Source organism: Carassius auratus, chromosome 50 (assembly GCF_003368295.1).
Source record: "Carassius auratus strain Wakin chromosome 50, ASM336829v1, whole genome shotgun sequence".
Lineage (NCBI taxonomy): Eukaryota > Metazoa > Chordata > Actinopteri > Cypriniformes > Cyprinidae > Carassius > Carassius auratus.
This window is the reverse complement of record NC_039292.1, coordinates 16,034,970-16,054,912: the sequence shown is the minus strand read 5'-3', so window position 1 is coordinate 16,054,912 and position 19,943 is coordinate 16,034,970. Positions and strand designations below refer to the sequence as shown.

Below are 19,943 nucleotides of genomic sequence, written 5' to 3'. Positions count from 1 at the left end.
ACTGATCATTCGCAGCCATTCTAGCTTTAACCAAAAACATTTTGCTTTGCAATTAGGGCATAATACTACAAACTTGCATGTTACCAAGGCTATATAATTTTCCTATAATATAAGTTTCCTGCTGTCTCATGTAATGTTAAATATGGCACTGAGTGTAATGGTATGGCAACTCTGAAAGAGAAAGTGTAATATAAATGTTTCCCTGCTATAGTTATTGGTACTGATGTCAGCACCACAGTGTGATTTTTGGATCACCCATCTCTTAAGTAGTACATTAAATGACCACTTCCCCATTTCTTAGTTCAGGGCACCGGTCAAGGACATTTACAAAGGAGGCATGAGATCAGTCCTAGCAGGGGCTGTTCAATCACTGGAATTAATATAAGTGGAGGGAGTTGGTCAACTGATTTATCTGAAAGTTTGGTGAGATAATGTTAACTTTTAGAGCCTCTTACTGTATTAGAGACACAAAGACAACACAAGTGTGATGAAATAATTTATATTAATAAAAAGATAAACAAGAGTAATCAACAACTACTAAATATATACCAAGAATGTTGTTTTTCTGAGACTAATAAGTAAACAAATCAAACAAATACATGGAAGATATTTGTTGATGAATTAAATCAACTATATAACATCTAAAATAAATTAGCAAATCATATCATATTTGGGGTCAGCTGTGGGCTAATGGTTAAAGAGTTGGACATGTAACTGGTTCAGTCTTGGTGCTGGCAGATGTTGAACTGTAGGTGGGGGGGAGTGAATGAACAGCGCTCTCTTCCACTCTCAAATCTCATGGCTGAAGTGCCCTTGAGCAAGGCACTGAACACTGAACTGTGTTCACTACTTCACTACTACTTTCACTTTCATATACTGATAATATAAAACAATGGCAGGGTCTTTGAAAGAGGTTTGGATAAGTAATATTTATATTCACTACGGGTTGTGCTGGGTAACAATGCAGTGGGGAAATGAGCAGGATTCCTTTTCAAGAGGCTTGAACACAAAGTGCTGTGAGATGCTGATCTTCTAGAGCACCAAAGGGTCCTAAAATCTGGAACAGGCAGATGAGACCCTGAGTAGGTGCAGAAGGTCCTTAATCTGGAACATGCCAATGAAAGTACCTTGAAGTTGAAGGTTTGCTCTATGGATCTTAAACTTGCTGCAAATGTCTTCAGCGTTTCTGGGCAAGACACTCAGAACTTGGACAATTAACTTTTGTCTCTGTGAGATGGAACCTCAGTTTGTGCTGCATCTGTTGTTGTCCCGCTGGACAAAAACTATGGACACTTCTGGTATCAGTCATGGTGTAGCCCACCCCTATATCCCTCCTGTGGATTTTATTTGCATAGTCCAAACACACAGTTAGAAAAGCATCACTTACTGATGCATCATTCACTTACAAAACCACTACCAGAATACCTTTGGCAATGCTCTGAATGCATAAAGTCTAAATATGATCATACTGTCATGCATTCATTCATTTGTTCGTTAACAGGTGAATTTTTGTTTCAAATGTTTCACTATACTGTACATTGCTGTCACCTTAAATGCTTATTTCTCTGAATAAGTATGAAATAGATTTGTTGTAGATTACATCAGTTTTAAGGTCGGAAAAGGTAGTGATGAATGAAATTGGATGATCTCTCTTTGTTTCACCCCACTGCTGCTGCATTCAGAGGTCCTATGGAAAACCTGGCCTAGTCTCTTAATGGGTAAAGGGCAGAAATTGCATGAGTCAATGAGGTGCCCTGTCCTTCCCGGGCTTGGTACCAGAGGTCCAATCAAAATGCAGCAAACCTTTGCTCATCTTTATTGCTCTGTTGCAGGATAGTATGTGTTTTTTCAGGACACGTGTGAGAGATACATTTACTGCTGTTATACCATATAAATATTGATTTAAATTAGCTGGAAAGCCAATTTGCGATCATGCTGAATAATAACGTATATGGTCTATTTTTTATATTGTTTTTCTTCAAAAGAATTTGGTATTTTGCTATTTCCTACTTATTCTATTTATATTATACTGTATGTCTTGTCACTGTCATTCTTTTTGTGCTGTAGAAGCTTTTGTAACCATAACAAAAATTCAGATTCTTACTGTATTTTGCATGACTATATTTTAGATCCCTTCACTCTGCCCAGTAGCTAAACATAACTACTGTAGATCAGCCAGTCACTCAGAAACAACCCAGTTTAGGTACTTTCTGATCCAAGCTTGATCAAATCCAATAATTGATTCCTCTTCAGGCAGACAGGCTTATAATAAATACTATATACTAGTAGTAGTACATAGTGGTCATTTTAACTGCTGCAAAACCTGGTGAAATCTAGTGTTTTTATAGTTTTATTGTTAATATTGTGTTTTGTAGGTGTTATGTTGAAGTAAGGAGTACGCAGTCAGAATGGCGACCCCACAGAGTTCCAGACAGAGCAGCTATTCTTCAATCTCTGGAAAGATGTAAGTGGACTTTCATCCTTCATTATCTCTATAAAATTAAGACATTAAAAATAAGCAAAAGAAGTATACAGTCCTTGGTGGCTGTTATTTTATCCACTTTTATTAACATAAAAGCAGGTACAGCTGCTTTTGTTATTTGAATGTGGTTGTAACCTAAATAGTTTGATATCCTTTTGGTAATTTAACTATAGCGTCTAATGAAATAGATCCTGCACATTCACAGAAAATATCTTATTTACAAAAATAATGTGGATATGAAGAGGAAGTAGAACACAAGCAGACAGAATTCCCATTGTAATGTGCAGTAATAGATTCTGATATGTGTTGTTGAGAGTGAGACGGGCTCAGATTGCAGGTCAGAGTCAGAGATGACATATGTTTGTTTGTCTCTGACAGTAATCACACCAAAGTTTCTCAGAAACACATGCCCAACAGAAACATCTGTGACCTGAAATCTTTCTGCTTTTTTTCTTTGTTAACGTGGTCTGCCTCCTCAAACTATTTCAGTTATATGTATATGTGTTCTGAAATGGATGAAAATATATGCATACGTTGGCTACATATTAAATTTTTCTAAATTAAAGGAAAAAATACTGATATTTACAATACATGTGCTAACAATGAATTATTTTATCATTTTATTTTTACTGGGGGGATATGTTAAGAACAATAAGAAGAAAACAAACAAAAGCATTGTAAATATAAACATGTGCTCATATGACTGAAGAGAGCAGCCTGAACTGAAGCCCGTGTGATTCATGACTCATCGCTCCATCAGACAGCAGGTGGAGGTTTAGCAGGAAGTGAGTCTGATGCTCATTCATGTTCACGGTGAGGCTGAATCATAGTGAGTTGAGCTTGCCTTCCACCCCTGATGAACAATTAGCATTGCACACGCCAGCAGTTTGGACAGGTGCTTTTCTGTGCTCCACTGGACTTTCCATCTGTTTACACACACACACATGATATTTACCTTTGATATAACAGTATGCGTAAGATATGATGTCATCACAGTGCTTCAACTCGTTCATCTGTGATGTCACTTAAAAACAGGCCAAAAAACTCAGAATATGATTGTCTCAATATGTTAATGACAAACAGGAAACACTGTGAGTCAGAATAACTTCAGGACACGCATGAATAATACAGGAGCTTTGACTGACAGCTCATCCAAAAGCATCTTCCGTTTGACCAACAAGTGAAGAAACTGACATGAAGATTCAGACTTTTCTCCATATGCATCATCTCTGAGTAGAAAATTCCATTTTTATTCTGAAAGATGATCCATTTCAAATGGTGAACACAGACATAATGTCTGACAAGAGCAGATGAATTATTGATGTCTGTTGGGAAGAAATGCATGCTTTAATCGGCCAGGATGTGGAGGATGTAGGTGTATTGTGACATAATGTTCTTTTTTTATTCAAGCGTAAGAGAAAATATAGTGAAATTTTCAATTCAATATATTTGTAGTGCGTTTTTTTCCCAATGCAAATATTAGAGTGAAAAAGTATGGTGTCTTACGCCTGTAGGAGGATGCTGAAGGTGACGTGGCATATGAAGAAGCAGTCACACTTTATTTTACGGTCCACTTCTCACTATTAACTATCACTTTTGCCTCAATAAACTCCTAATTACTGCTTATTAATAGTAGGGTAATTGTTAAGTTTAGGTTTTGGGAAGGATTAAAATTTTATAATATGTAGAATATGCACTTTATAAGTACTAATAAACAGCTAATATGATTGTAATATGCATGCTAATAAGCAACTAGTTAATAGTGAAAACTGTGTTAACTAAGAAGTAGTGGCTTTAAAAATATCCCCTATATATATATATATATATATATATATATATATATATATATATATATATATATATATATATATATATATATATATATATATATATATATATATATATATATATATTTATTTTCATTTTTTTGGTTGGTTGGTTGATTGTTGGTCTGATTATCTAGAGGCATCATGACTGCCAATGTGTCTTCCACTCTCTCAGTTGTGTTTACTCTGTAAATGACTCCTAGCGGAGTGCAGTGTATGATTCTGACCTCACTGTACACGCGAATAAAAGCACAGCACTTTCTGACCCATCAATAGGAAGAAAAGTAAATATTTGTGCTGGAAAACAGCTTTTCCTCCACATTCATTCTAATAAACCCATTATCATGATGATCCATTCACAAGAGGCCTTTTTCTCACAGAAATTGTTTGTGCTGGTTGATACTTTGTTCAAAATGGCCAGCTGTAACACACTGTAATAATGTAAAAGTATTTTTTAAACATATTAATGTTGTGTATATAATTAGACATTTTAAAGATATTCCTCTTTATAACTTTCCAATTGTGTAGCATGAAAATAAATACAAATAAAAGTATAGAAAAGTATAGTGTTAATGCACACTGTTTTTGTTTTTCAGTGTTGGATTTCGCACACAGTGCCATTAAAATCTGTGGCTTGTGGCACTGACATTTGTTTCCTGTTCCACTTGTACACTGTGTGACACTCATTAGATCACATTGCATTGCCCAAGAGTAGGTGGAGAATTACTGTGTTTTTGTGTTATTTTATACTGAGGAACATTATTGTTAAATGTGCAACAGAACCAACTCTATTGTTAATTAGACCTAAATTGTAAACAACAACAACAACAAAAACAAATGTGCTTGTTTTTAATGGCAGTATCTGTTGTGCCATTATCTGCAATTTTTATGTTTTACTTTGTTTTAACATTAATCTAATTGTTTAAAACCCTCATGTGGTGTCAAAACCCAATAACACCTGTGGTGTTCCCCGGTCAAAAATGACCGGCCCATAAAAAAATAGCTTATAAATCACTCATATACCTATATTTTCACCCAATCTTGGATTCAGTCTTTTGTCAACTTGTTCTCTCTCAATTTAGGACTGGTTTTATATTTTGTTTGCATCTGATAAATCATGGGCCTCATTTATCTGAGAGTAGGCATCTCATTTTTTTGAAGTAAAAAACAAATAATTTATGAGTAAATTGGAAATCTGAAAAAAAAATTATGAAAAAAATGGCTACTGTTGGATCACACTAGTCCTACTCTAATGTTTCACCAGGAATTTGTTTTGAAAACTTTTGTTTTTGTAAAAAATAATGGCACATAGTCACACTTGTGGTGTCCCGGTCAAAAATGACCGGCCCTATAAAAAATAGCTTATAAATCACTCCATTATACCATATTTTCACCCCAATCCTTGGATCCAATCTTTTTGTAAACTTGTTTCATTCTCTGTTTACCCTTCTCTCTCCTTACTTGATAATCAGTTAGTATACCGTATAGTTAACACCCACATGCAAGTACAATAAAAAATCATATAAAATTTTAATTTGACTCTGGAATATATAATATTTCCTTGTTTTATCAAATCAACAAGTTATTAGGCACATTCGAGTGTGTTTTGGTGAAGCTCTTCATATGGTTTGCTTTAGAAAGCTTCACATTAGAACTGGAATAAAATGTTGCCTCTTACCAAATTTTAGCAAAAACTCCATACCCATGCAAAAACATGCACTACAAACATTATGCCTGCAATACAGTTGAAACCTCTGTTTCTTAGTTTAATGAACACTAGTGCAGGGGGTGTAGCCATCTTTTATATATATATATATATATTGTAACTTTTGATTGAAGTCTGTGCTATCTCGGCAAATCTGAGCAAAGTTTGAGACCTCAGCTGTAAGGCTTGAATCATTTACAAGCTCATGGATGAACAGAAATGTACATGATCTGACAATGTTTTGCATGTCTGTGCAGCAGGATGCATGCTATACAGGTGGACTCGGTCCAGCGCTGGATGGAAGACCTACGGCACATGACGGAGGTGGAGTGCATGTGTGTTCTGCAGTCTAAACCCATCGGCGTGGATGAAGATGCTCCAGGTGAGCTCATCGTATCTGGGGCGGGGGCCATTGGTCAGCACGTCACTCGTGATAACTTGCAGACACTGCTGAAGAGGGCACTGGTGGTCAGCACAGAGCTGGGGAAGATGTTCCAGCGGCTGGAGAAAGGCCGCTGGCAGCGAGTCCACAGCACAGCTGTCAGGGTCAACTGTCATGTGCGCTCGCTCATCCAAGAGTACAGCACGGCCAGAAACGCCCCACCAGAAATGCAGAAGGTATGCTAAAACACATTCAGAAATAAGCAACAGATGTGTCTTCAGCATGTGCAATTACATTTAAAACGTTTTTCAAACATTTTATTGATGATATAATTGGTTACACTGGAGTATTCAACTCAGTCTCATGACAAATACGTACACTGGTTTTACGTACCTTGCTGAACGTTCCTTAGCAGATTTTAAAGAGAAAAGTCCACTGAGTAGTGCTAAAACACGGTTTCAACATGTGAACCCTGGCACATTTTTATTTTGTTTTATCCCTTGTCCAGTAGTATATGTCAACTCTATGTTACATGTGTGTCTCTTGGCTACCCTGTTTGTTCCCTGTGTTGGAATATGAAAAAAAAACCGTCTCCTCGGTCCAGCACAGTAGGTGATTGTGACAGATAAGCAACAGATTATCTGGACCTGAAAAAGAGAAGGATGACAGGCTGTGGCGTTTGCAGCAGGGTGACTGGAGTTTGGAGTGATATGTGGAGGAGTTCCTCAAGCTTGCTAACCAGATGAGATGGTGTGACGCTGCTCCAGGTGTGTGTTTCCATCTGGGGCTTGACAAGAAGACTATCCGCTGTGATCTCCCCTTGATCGAGCTGGTTAATATTGTCCTTTATTTAAACAGTTCTGATTTTGAAGTAGAAGAAATAAAGGAAAATTCAAAGTCTCTTTGTCCAGGCCCCTCTGGAGCTTGACGCATCTCCACAGCTCACCCCTTGCCAGGAACTCCCACATAACACCCCAACATCTCCGATCACCTGCCCAACCCCAGGAATCCCCGAATCCTCTAAAACTCCTCCCTTGACCTCAGCCCAGAATCAGCGGCCATTTCAAAGTCAGGCCCGCAAGCCACTCCGAAGTCATGCCCACCGGCTGGTTCACTCCCAAGCTCTCAGCTAACAGCAGCCCGATCCTTAACCCCAAATCAAGGGTGGAATCTCAGTAGGAAGCGACTGTTGGCTTGAGCCCCTGAGTCTGCTCCAGAAAGGGCTCCTGTTCCGACATCCAGCCAATGATGGCTCCAGTTCCCACATCCTGAAGCTATTTTATTTGGAGGGGGGGGGGGGGTTGTATAGGGAGTTGTTGCTTTTTGCTGGTTTGATTGTTTTTTTCTGTTTCCCTCATTTGTAAGTTGTTTTGTGTAAAAGCATCTACTAAATGGTGTGAATGTAACATTCTTCTCAAAAATCTAAGTTGTGTAGTTTATATTCACACTGTGCAAAACGTTTTACTCAATATTTTAAAGTACTGCATTTTGTTTTCCTTTTTGCTCGTCTCTCATGACAGTATGAGAAATCATTGCTGGATAAGTGCATGGAGCTGAATGTCATTACTGAGAGGTAAAGAACTCAACACACCATCTCACAGCTTCTTGCACCTATTTTCATTATCTTGAAATTCTCATAGTGAAGATCAGATCGTGTATAACTGACAGTGTTTGCCCCTCAGGTGTCTTCATACTGAGGATGAATACTTCCTCAAATCTATGAAGGAGGCCATTCACGAGATCCTTACTGATGTCAGTGACTCCTTTAGCCATATGATTGACATGGCTCTGGCCAATGAGATACAGGTGAGTGTAGGCTGATACTACATAAAGCTAAGATGTTGCTGAAATGGATCTTCATATAGGTCTATAAACAGGTCTTCACTGATCATTAGATTGAAATTCTTCAGCTAGTATTCATGAACTATTCCTAAAAAAATAACAAGTGATTTTGACGTTCATCTTAAAACTGCATTTATAATGTTTACCAGACAGCCTGATTTTACTCACTGCCACAATGTGAAATTTCTTGCTGTGAACTGGTCCGATGACAACAAAGATTTTACAACCACAACAAAGTCTGTGTTCAATATTATTTTGTTAAGTATCTTAAAGGCAAAATAATAAACTTCTCACTATAAACTTAACTCAAAGTAATATGATAAAAATGTTTTAATGTGATACTAAATAAATATGGTTGACAGTTATTTTATTGTTTATTCACACTGACGTCTTGAAATATAAAAACCTTGATGTCATTGTCATTATTATTAGTAGTAGCAAAAAAAAAGCCATTTTATTGTTTTGAAGTCTATTTGGTTGTACATTTTTTAATGTTTATAGATAAAGATGTCTGAATCTACATTTTACTGAAGGCAGTTGGAACATATCATATGAGTTTGCATTAAAATTATATTGAAACATTAAGTTAAATTTTATTAGTATTATTTAATTTAAAGATTAAAATGTCTACAGAAATAAAACCTGAAACCCTAAACCATTAGTGACATTTAATTTTCTTTTTTCACAGATTTTGATTCGTCAGATTGAGGATTCTGATAATGTTTTTGCCATCAGTACTGCCATCAGTAACTTGCTGTCTTTAACTCAGGATGGGCCGCAGCTCTGCAGCATCATTGCTAAGGTAGGAGAACACACACACACACACATGTTTGTTTTTGTGTAAAGTGTGTTCATCCCATAGGCGTAATGGTTTTTATAATGTACAAACTGTATATTCTATGGCCCTACAAAAACCCTACCCCTAACCCTCACAGGAACATTTCTGCATTTTTACTTTCTCAAAAAAAAAAAAAAAAAAAAGAATTCTGTATGATTTATAAGCGTTTTGAAAAATGGGGACATGGGTTATGTCCTCATAAGTCACTCTCTCCTTGTAATACCTGTGTCATACCCATGTCATTATACAGTTGTGTTGTTCAGTAGAGTTGTGTCCTGATATGTCTCAAAAAGATACTGTGGTGACGTATATGACACATCGGGCTGTTAACATTATAACTGTAGGTGGAATTTTGATGTGACGTATTTGTCACATTAAGAAAAATGCATGAGCTGCTCAATTCATTTAGCAGGTTCAGTTATTTAGGTGTTATGTATTTTGTGCTGCTCATTTCTTATATTTTATATGCCCAAGCATTTTCCTATAAGGACAAATTTGTCTGGGTTCTTATTGGTTAACTATGATGACAGTGATGGGGAGGCCTCATGTCCATTAGTCATCTGATAAGGTTTTACTTGTGTGTGTGTGTGTGTGTTTCTAATCAGATTGATACTGCCCTGTCCCATTAGCGTGCTGCATTGATCAAAGTGGCAGGCTTGTTTTCTGGGTCTGTGCCTTGGCTACTGTACATCTGCTCCTGTTAGTGTTCCTGTAGCTCAATTAGTAGAGCAATACGCTATCAAGCACAAGGTTGGGGGTTCGATTCCCTGGGAACACATGATAGGTAAAAATTGATAGCCTGAATGCACTGTAAGTCGCTTTGGATAAAAGCGTCTGCTAAATGCATAAATTTAATTTTAGAGAAATGACAACTGGCTGTTTGCTACCCGGCATCTGAATTCATCATTCACTTCCGTCTGCTGCAGTTCACTAATAAAATAATTACATCATGTTAAAGATCTGTCAGCGCTTTTGTCTCTCCCTTTCTGTTTAATCTACACTCATTGTTCTAGTTTTTGTTCATAAATTCAATTCATACATTGAACATCACAGTTCAAAAATGAGGCAAACTTAACTTCACCAACATTGCACTGATATTGCTTTATAGTTCATAATGTTATTCAATATTTGAGACCATAGATAAACCAAAGGCTCATCTTTCATGCATGAACCAGTAATGGACTGTTTTATATTTTTTGTTTATACAAATATATATATATATATATATATATATATATATATATATATATATGTAATGTGGGTTTTTGGGTTTTCATGTTTGGATTTTGTCATGTTCATGATTTCTGAACAACATTCATTAAAGTGAAGTGAAGTGACATTCAGCCAAGTATGGTGACCCATACTCAGAATTTGTGCTCTGCATTTAACCCATCCGAAATGCACACACACAGAGCAGTGAACACACACACACACACACACACACACTGTGAGCACACACCCAGAGCAGTGTTCATCATTTATGCTGCGGCGCCCGGGGAGCAGTTGGGGGTTCGATGCCTTGCTCGAGGGCACCTAAGTCGTGGTATTGAAGGTGGAGAGAGAACTGTACATGCACTCCCCCCACCCACAATTCCGTCCCGAGACTAGAACCCACAACCCTTCGATTGGGAGTCCAACCCTCTAACCATTAGGCCACAACTTCCCCATAAGTGACCCCAACTAAGCAAGCCAGAGACGACAGTGGCAAGGAACCAAAACTCCATCGGTGACAGAATGGAGAAAAAAAAAATATATATAGTGTAACAAACAGAATGAGACTGTTCACCCCAAAAAAAAGTGAAAGATAGGTGAAAGATAGTTTATTTGAATTCTGGTGCTTTCTCGTGGTGGCAGAGAGGTGACAGCGGCATGGAACCGAAACTCCATCGGTGACAGAATGGAGAAAAAAACCTTGGGAGAAACCAGGCTCAGTTGGGGGGCCAGTTCTCCTCTGACCAGACGAAACCAGTAGTTCAATTCCAGGCTGCAGCAAAGTCAGATTGTGCAGAAGAATCATCTGTTTCCTGTGGTCTTGTCCTGGTGCTCCTCTGAGACAAGGTCTTTACAGGGGATCTGTATCTGGGGCTCTAGTTGTCCTGGTCTCCGCTGTCTTTCAGGGCAGTAAAGGTCCTTTCTAGGTGCTGATCCACCATCTGGTCTGGATACGTACTGGATCCGGGTGACTGCAGTGACCCTCTGATCTGGACACAGACTGGATCTGGTGGCTACGGTGACCTCGGAAAAAGAGAGAAACAGACAAATATTATCGTAGATGCCATTCTTCTAATGATGTAGCAAGTACATCGGGTGTTATGGGAAGTGTTCCCGGTTACGGTTTACCTAATTAATGCAGCCTAAAAATACTTTAATGGATTTGGATTATAAAAGCATATTAGTATTTATGTGTAAGCCAGGTTAAAGAGATGGGTCTTTAATCTAGATTTAAACTGCAAGAGTGTTTGTGCAGCATTGGTCTGCTCACTACCTCATTCACCATGGAACTGACGTCATTCTACTACCTCTTCAGTCAGTTAAATAAAATAACTGCTCTTAAACCCTTCGTCACTTTAATCAGACAGAATAAGCTTTTTTACATTCCCTTATTGTATAGCTGTATCTTATATTTTATATTTGATCTAGATTTTTAGGCTCCACTGTTAGTGTTATCTGTCTGAGAGTAATGCAATTTCGATTCTCTGTGTGCATGTACTGTACATGTGGAAGAATTGAAAATAAAGCATACTTGACTTGACTTAACTTAACACTAGTGATGTGTTTATCAACCTGTTAAAGAACTTTCTGGTCTGAGATGGTGCTGTTGCCATACCACACTTTGATGCAGTTTGTTAAGATGCTTTCAATTGTGCATCGATAAAAATTTAGAAGGATGTCGGGGGAAAGGTGAGCCTTCCTTTTACTTTCTAAGGAAGTTAAGGCACTGTTGCACCTTTTTGATCAGAGTGGTGGTGTTGTGGGACCAGGAAAGATTATCAGAGATATGGACACCCAGGAATTTGAAACTATATAAACTCTCTACCTCAACCCCATTAATGTAGATTTTATGGATGTGTGTGTGTGTGGTCTTTCCTAATCCGCCGGGGGTCCACAATTAGTTCCTTGGTCTTCTGGGTGTTGAGTGGGAGATTATAATTTTCAAACCAGACTGCCAGATGCTGAACCTCCTTCCTGTAGGCCATTTCATAGTCACTGCTGATCAGGCCAAAACCGTGATGCTGTCTGCTGATTATGGAGTAAGAGCCATGTACAAGTATGCAGTCGTGGGTGAAAAGGGAGTAGAGAATTGGGCTTAGGACACAGCCCTGTGGTACACCAGTGTTCAAGGTGAGGATGGAAGAGTTAATCCTAACGATTGTAGTCTGTTGTTGAGACATGTCCTTAGGGAATCTAATATGCTGATTTGTTGTACATTTCTTATTATTATCACAGATGAAAATGGTTGTGTTGTAATTTTGAAACCATAAAACAGTGTTTTATCAGGATTTAATGGCAAAACTAAAAGTTAGTAAAAACAGCATTTATTTTAAATTAGTGTTTTTGTTGTTGTTGTTTACATTACAAATGAAATTTGTGTCCATTTTGTTAAGTCCTTGCTGTATAAGTGTATACGTAGATATTTTAATGCTTAAAAAACTTTTTAGTATATACAGATTACTAAAATTAAGTTAATTAATAATTAATTACAGCTAATAATTATAAATCTTTCTTCAAGGAATGTATGAACATGATTGCATAGGAACACCAAACCATTTGATGTCATGGTTAGTTAAAGAAAGGATAATAAGCTAATAATAATAATAATTTACACTTAAACAATGAACAGTAAATTTAATTGAAAGATAAAAAAGGGGCGCATTTAAAAAATTGTGATAGTTACCCATTGCTAAATGTTTTTTCGTCAATAAACCCAGAGACAGAACAGACTGGTGGGCATGAGAAAGCTGAAGCCTGGTGTGTTCATGTGCCTTTGTGAATATCCTGCAGATTGAGGCTCTCTAGTGTGGCATCGCGTGGCCCCAGGATGACGCGCTGATCTGCCCATATAATTAAGCTTATTCACATAATGACAGTGGTTAGCTCGTCTCGCAGTCATTTTCTCTGTAGTGGCGACCGATTTCTGTCATCCACAGTTCTGGGTTAAAGGATGCTGATCTTATTTCTGATTTCTGTAAATAGACCAACAACACACTCACTCACTCACTCACACACACCCCTGATTTACCTGATGTACCTATTCATATATTCACACAGCATATATATATGTAGTAAGTATATTGACTTATTTAACTCTGTATTAAGTTTTACATTTTTGAAGATACATATCCACTTAAATGTTACTGAAGGTTGGATTTTTCTCAGCAGATTAATAACTGATATTTGAATGCACTTATTAAAGCAGACGGTTTGTGTGGTCCACAGGAGGGAGCTGTGGTGGCCCTTCTTAAGATCTGCAGACAGGACTGCTTCAGTACTCTGTATGCACAGGCATTGAGGACTGTGGCTTCTATCTGCTGTGTTGAAGAGGGCATCGGCCAGCTGGAAAAGGTATCAGTTTCTCAGCATACACATAAAAGCTCCCAGAAGAGTGCAGCAGAATCTGTATGAGCTGTGAATGCAGTATCTCTCGTTTATTATTTCATGTATATGTGTATATACATACTTTTTTTCTGTGATGACAGTGTATTCAAGCCTTTAGATTAATTTTCACAGATATTATTTAGACTGAACATTTAACTTCACAACACTACCAATCTGTAGATGTGAAAAGCTTATCACCACATCAAATAAACCAACTGATATATAAAGCCAGCAGCTACATCGCGGCCCTGGTTAGTTAAAGAAAGGATAATAAGCTAATAATAATAATAATTACACTTAAACAATGAACAGTAAATTTAATTGAAAGATAAAAAAGGGGCGCATTTAAAAAATTGTGATAGTTACCCATTGCTAAATGTTTTTTCGTCAATAAACCCAGAGACAGAACAGACTGGTGGGCATGAGAAAGCTGAAGCCTGGTGTGTTCATGTGCCTTTGTGAATATCCTGCAGATTGAGGCTCTCTAGTGTGGCATCGCGTGGCCCCAGGATGACGCGCTGATCTGCCCATATAATTAAGCTTATTCACATAATGACAGTGGTTAGCTCGTCTCGCAGTCATTTTCTCTGTAGTGGCGACCGATTTCTGTCATCCACAGTTCTGGGTTAAAGGATGCTGATCTTATTTCTGATTTCTGTAAATAGACCAACAACACACTCACTCACTCACTCACACACACCCCTGATTTACCTGATGTACCTATTCATATATTCACACAGCATATATATATGTAGTAAGTATATTGACTTATTTAACTCTGTATTAAGTTTTACATTTTTGAAGATACATATCCACTTAAATGTTACTGAAGGTTGGATTTTTCTCAGCAGATTAATAACTGATATTTGAATGCACTTATTAAAGCAGACGGTTTGTGTGGTCCACAGGAGGGAGCTGTGGTGGCCCTTCTTAAGATCTGCAGACAGGACTGCTTCAGTACTCTGTATGCACAGGCATTGAGGACTGTGGCTTCTATCTGCTGTGTTGAAGAGGGCATCGGCCAGCTGGAAAAGGTATCAGTTTCTCAGCATACACATAAAAGCTCCCAGAAGAGTGCAGCAGAATCTGTATGAGCTGTGAATGCAGTATCTCTCGTTTATTATTTCATGTATATGTGTATATACATACTTTTTTTCTGTGATGACAGTGTATTCAAGCCTTTAGATTAATTTTCACAGATATTATTTAGACTGAACATTTAACTTCACAACACTACCAATCTGTAGATGTGAAAAGCTTATCACCACATCAAATAAACCAACTGATATATAAAGCCAGCAGCTACATCGCCCTGCAGCCCAGTGCCTGTATGGGAGAACACCTGGGATAACTAGGATGCTGCTGGATGAAGTGTAAGTGATGCCAGCAGGGGGTGCTCAACCTGTGGTCTGTGTGGGTCTTTAAGCTCCAGTAAAGAGGATACTATACTGTAAAATCACCATCCTTCGGATGAGATGTTAAATGAGGTCCTGACTCTCTGTGGTCATTAAAAATCCCAGAATGTCTTTTGAAAAGAGTGGAGGTGTGACCTCGGTATCCTGGCCAAATTTATCCATTGGCCTTTGACCATTATGACCTCCTTACAAATCCCCATATCTACTGATTGGCTTCATCACTCTGTCTCCTCTGCACCAGTAATTTGGTGTGTGGTGGGTGTTCTGGTGCACTATGGCAGCCATCGCATCATCCAGGCGGATGCTGCACACTGGTGTTGGATGAGGATTTACCCCCTGACAATGTAGACTGCCATGAGTGCTTAGAAAAGCAGAAAAGCACTACATAAATGTAATGAATTGTGTGATTAAATGAATTAATTATACACAAACACACACACACACATATATATATGTGTGTGTGCTCAACTAGAATGCTTAACTGTTTAAAGTGAATTGCATAGGAAGACATTTTTTATTAAACTGTAATATATATATTTGTGAGTATGTAGAGGATTGATTTGTACTTACACAAATCTGATATGGCCACGGCCAGTTATTCCTACTCACCTGCTCAATATATTAGTGATAACGTTTTTGTAGTATTAGCGGCTGGTGAGTAGTTTTATAGTTTGTGTAACAGTGCCACTGTGTGGTGATATATTACATAAATTGAACAGCATTCTGAAACTGCACAGATTACTGTAAACCCTATCACTTTCAGCTCAGAAATACCATCAGTTTGATTCATTTATATCTTTGAAGGGTCTGAATTTGCATCAGAGAAAAAACAAATAACAATGTGTTCTCATATACTGCATATCATACAGTCATAAACTGTATACAGTTTATATGACTTCATAATGTGCTATGGTAAACTGAATATACTACTTTATGTAAAAGCTCTCATATACTACTATGTAGTGTAAATAATTTTTTTGTCATTTAGAGGATAAAATGACATTTGGACAAAGGTCAAAAAGATGCCATGTTTTCAGATATTTCAGATATGTTTTCAGAGATTTAAGACAGCACAATACAAATGTTTTAACTTCAGAAGAGTTAAGAAATCAATATTTGAATGAATTTTAGTGGAACTCTAAGAGACAATATATTATATAAAATATAAACAATTTGGGATAAATGTTATTTTGGATTAAAGCAAATATAAACATTTTATTCAAACACATACCTACTAAATACATTCAATCCATAGAAACAGATCATTTTCAAGTGGTCTCTTTTTTCTATAGTTGTGTATATATACAGGTGCATCTCAATAAATTAGAATGTTGTGGAAAAGTTCATTTATTTCATTAATTCAATTCCAATTGTGCAACTTGTGTATTAAATAAATTCAATGCACACAGACTGAAGTAGTTTAAGTCTTTGGTTCTTTTAATTGTGATGATTTTGGCTCACATTTAACAAAAACCCACCAATTCACTATATCCCCTGCATGGTTCAAGTGAGCCAATTCCTCTCATGTGGCACAGATCGGATATGACCGGTGAACGAGTAAGCAGGAAACATTGCATGGATCCCGTTTTTTTTTTCAGATCGGATTCAGGCCTCATTCATATGTGGTAATAAATCGGATATGTGCATTTGCGTGTGTCCTGTAAGCAGACAAATCGGATATTCCCCAGTAAATGCGAGTCGTAATTCATTAAAAAAGTGACGTCAACTCAGGTGGACACCACCAACTGAGATCACATGACTTATAGGCACGATGGAGGACGAAGCATACACACAGTGGAGCAATGCCGAGGTTTCATGTCTTTTTAAGTCTTTGCAAAAATGCAGGGTTGTTACAGAAATAAAGGGCTCTCCTTTTTTTCTCCGCCGTGAGACCAATGTTTTGCTGATTTTTTTGTTGGCTTTTCAAAATATTGTGGAAAGCAAAACACTGTATAATTTTATTTGCATATGCATCCATTGTATTTCGTGCTGTTTTGCTTCCTTTTCCGGGTCAGAACGTCTGCGTTTGGTAATTTCAGCAGTGTATAGTATAATTTGCAAAAAACGGGTACGGGTCACTTTTAAAAGATGATGTAAGCGGGTAGTCAAAAAAATTTGATGTAGTCAGAAAATCGGATTTGGGCATCAAGACTATCATGCAGCCAATCTCAACTAATTAGGACATGGTGACATGCCAATCAGCCAATCAACTCAAAGCAACTGCAAAGGTTTCCTAAGCCTTCATAAAGGTATCTTAATCATTAATACCCTTCATAAGGAGAGTAAACCAAAACATTCATTGCCAAAGAAGCTGGCTGTTCACAGAGTGCATTATCCAAACATGTTAACAGAAAGTTGAGTGGAAGAATCACAGACTTTTAGCAAAATTAATTCAAGAATTTGAGTGAACTTCACAAGGAATGGACTGAGGCTGGGGTCAAGGCATCAAGAGCCACACCACACAGACGTGTCTTAACTGGGCTAAGGAGAAGAAGAACTGAACTGTTGCCATTGATCCAATGTCCTCTTTTCAGATGAGAGCAAGTTTTGTTTCTCATTTGAAAACCAAGGTCCGAGAGTCTGGAGGAAGGGTGGAGAAGTTCATATCCCAAGTTGCTTGAACTCTAGTGTTAAGTTCACCTCCATACCATGCTGAATTGAGGCAGTAATTAAAGCAAATGGAGCCCCTACCAAGTATTAAGTACAAGTACACAAAAGGTTATTGCAAAGGAGGCTAGCTGTTCACAGAGCTCTGTGTCCTAACACATTAATAGAGAGGTGAAGGGAAGGAAAAGATGTGGTAGAAAAAAAAGTTTACAAGCAATAGGGATAACCGCACCCTGGAGAGGATTGTGAAACAAAACCCATTCAGAAATGTGGGGGAGACTGACAAAGAGTGGACTGCAGCTGGAGTCAGTGCTTCAAGAACCACTACACACAGACGTATGCAAGACATGTGTTTCAGCTTCGCATTCCTTGTGTCAAGCCACTCTTGAACAACAGACAGCGTCAGAAGCGTCTTGCTTCAAAAAGGACTGGACTGCTGCCGAGTGGTGCACAGTTATGTTCTCTGATAAAAGTACATTTTGCATTTCCTTCAGATATCAGGGTCCCAGAGTCTGGAGGAAGAGAGGAGAGGCACACAATCCACATTGCAGTTAGGTTAATGTTAAGTTAAGTAAAATAAGTTTACTTGCAAATTTACTCATAGTCAGTAGAAGGTCTGCTGAGGTACAATTAAAGTCAGGTGTTAGCAGACATTTAGCAGATAATGTACTAATTCTCCAACGAAAGTTTGTTGACAAAGTTACTTATAGTTAATAGAATGTTTAAATATAGTATGACTGTCAAAATAAAATGTTTCCTAGCTTTATTATAGCTTAGCAAGTCACATGACCAATCTGTAAAATTGCCATTTTACATAAAATCAAAGCTAATCCAGCAGTTTAATCCAAAGGTTTAGTTTGACGTGTTCATCGGTTGTGTTACTCAGGTGGATGGGATCCTGTTTCTGGCAGACATCTTAACAGACAGCACATGTGCAGAGGGGACTCGAGCGGAGGCTGCGGCTGTGATGGCTCAGATCACCTCCCCCCATCACACCTCCACACAACACCTCGGCAGCTTCCTTGAGAGTATGCAAGACATTGTCACAGCCCTTATCAGTGAGTTCAAGCAGCGTTTAATGTTTGCACACATGCACAATTGGAGAAAATAAAATTACTTATTAATGAGGGGTGAACCACTCTACTCCTGGTGGCTTACATTCCTTCAGACTTCAGTTCCACCACTGTGTCAATAAATCTGTCCATTGTTTTCAAGAAATACCATGGGTCCATATAATGCCAAATATGTACCAATTTGGATGCATGTTACTAAGGCATACTTCCGTACAACAGCCATTCGTTGCCATGGCAAGTAAACCCCAGAGAACTTTTCTTTTTTTTTTTAGTGGACATTTACACCTTTGTGCCACTGTGCTCTCCCCTTTTTGGTCATTCATGTTAAATTGGATTGGTTGATTTTAAACTAAATCTACCCGTAAACCAGACCTACAAATGCAGCCTAGAAATGTCCCGCAATACAAGAAGAAAATAAGAAAATAAAGGTACAGGGTAGCGTCTTTAGTAAATACACCACCACCCATTTCTAGTGCATCATATTTTTTTTCCTTAGTGCACCTTCAATCAATCAATCAATCAATCACCTTTATTTATATAGTGCTTTAAACAAAATACATTGCGCCAAAGCACTGAACAACATTCATTTGGAAAACAGTGTCTCAATAATGCAAAATGATAGTTAAAGGCAGTTCATCATTGAATTCATTGATGTCATCTCTGTTCAGTTGAAATAGTGTCTGTTTTAATTTGCAATCAAGTCAACGATATCGCTGTAGATGAAGTGACCCCAACTAAGCAAGCCAGAGGCGACAGCGGCAAGGAACCGAAACTCCATCGGTGACAGAATGGAGAAAGGAAGGCATTAAGTTATCAAAATGGTTGAGTGTGAAAATGAGACTGAATTCCTGTCTCAAATTGTGTTGGGAATTATTTTTCTTTTCAATGAGCCTGTTATAATTCAGCTGAATTACAAAAAAAAAAATGTAGCTTGTCAAACCACAATCAGTTTTAAAAAGCTTACTAAACAGTGGCCAATTGTTCACTTATTCATCTGCAGATCTGTGTAAGAGTGCTTCCTGTGGTGAAGTGTTTCTGTTGGCCTCAGCAGCTCTGGCCAACATCACATTCTTTGATAGCATGGCATGTGAAATTCTCCTGCAGCTCAATGCTGTCCACACCCTGCTACAGGCCTGCAGAGACCGCCAACGAGTCGACACGCCATACTCCAAAGACC

The 19,943-nt window shown here is 37.9% G+C and overlaps 1 protein-coding gene across 1 annotated transcript in view; it reads left to right on the top strand.

The window, feature by feature from the left end:
- The window catches only part of insc (INSC spindle orientation adaptor protein), a 44,615-nt gene that overhangs the window by 18,298 nt on the left and 6,374 nt on the right, over positions 1-19,943 (top strand). Inside the window, exons 2-9 of the mRNA XM_026239426.1 lie at positions 2,376-2,464; positions 6,271-6,631; positions 7,916-7,968; positions 8,078-8,201; positions 8,926-9,039; positions 13,513-13,638; positions 18,580-18,751; positions 19,767-19,943. The exon at positions 19,767-19,943 is cut by the window's right edge and continues 2 nt beyond it. Coding sequence (XP_026095211.1) covers positions 2,409-2,464; positions 6,271-6,631; positions 7,916-7,968; positions 8,078-8,201; positions 8,926-9,039; positions 13,513-13,638; positions 18,580-18,751; positions 19,767-19,943 — 1,183 coding nt within the window. The 5' untranslated portion in view covers positions 2,376-2,408. The remainder of the gene's footprint in view (positions 1-2,375; positions 2,465-6,270; positions 6,632-7,915; positions 7,969-8,077; positions 8,202-8,925; positions 9,040-13,512; positions 13,639-18,579; positions 18,752-19,766) is intronic.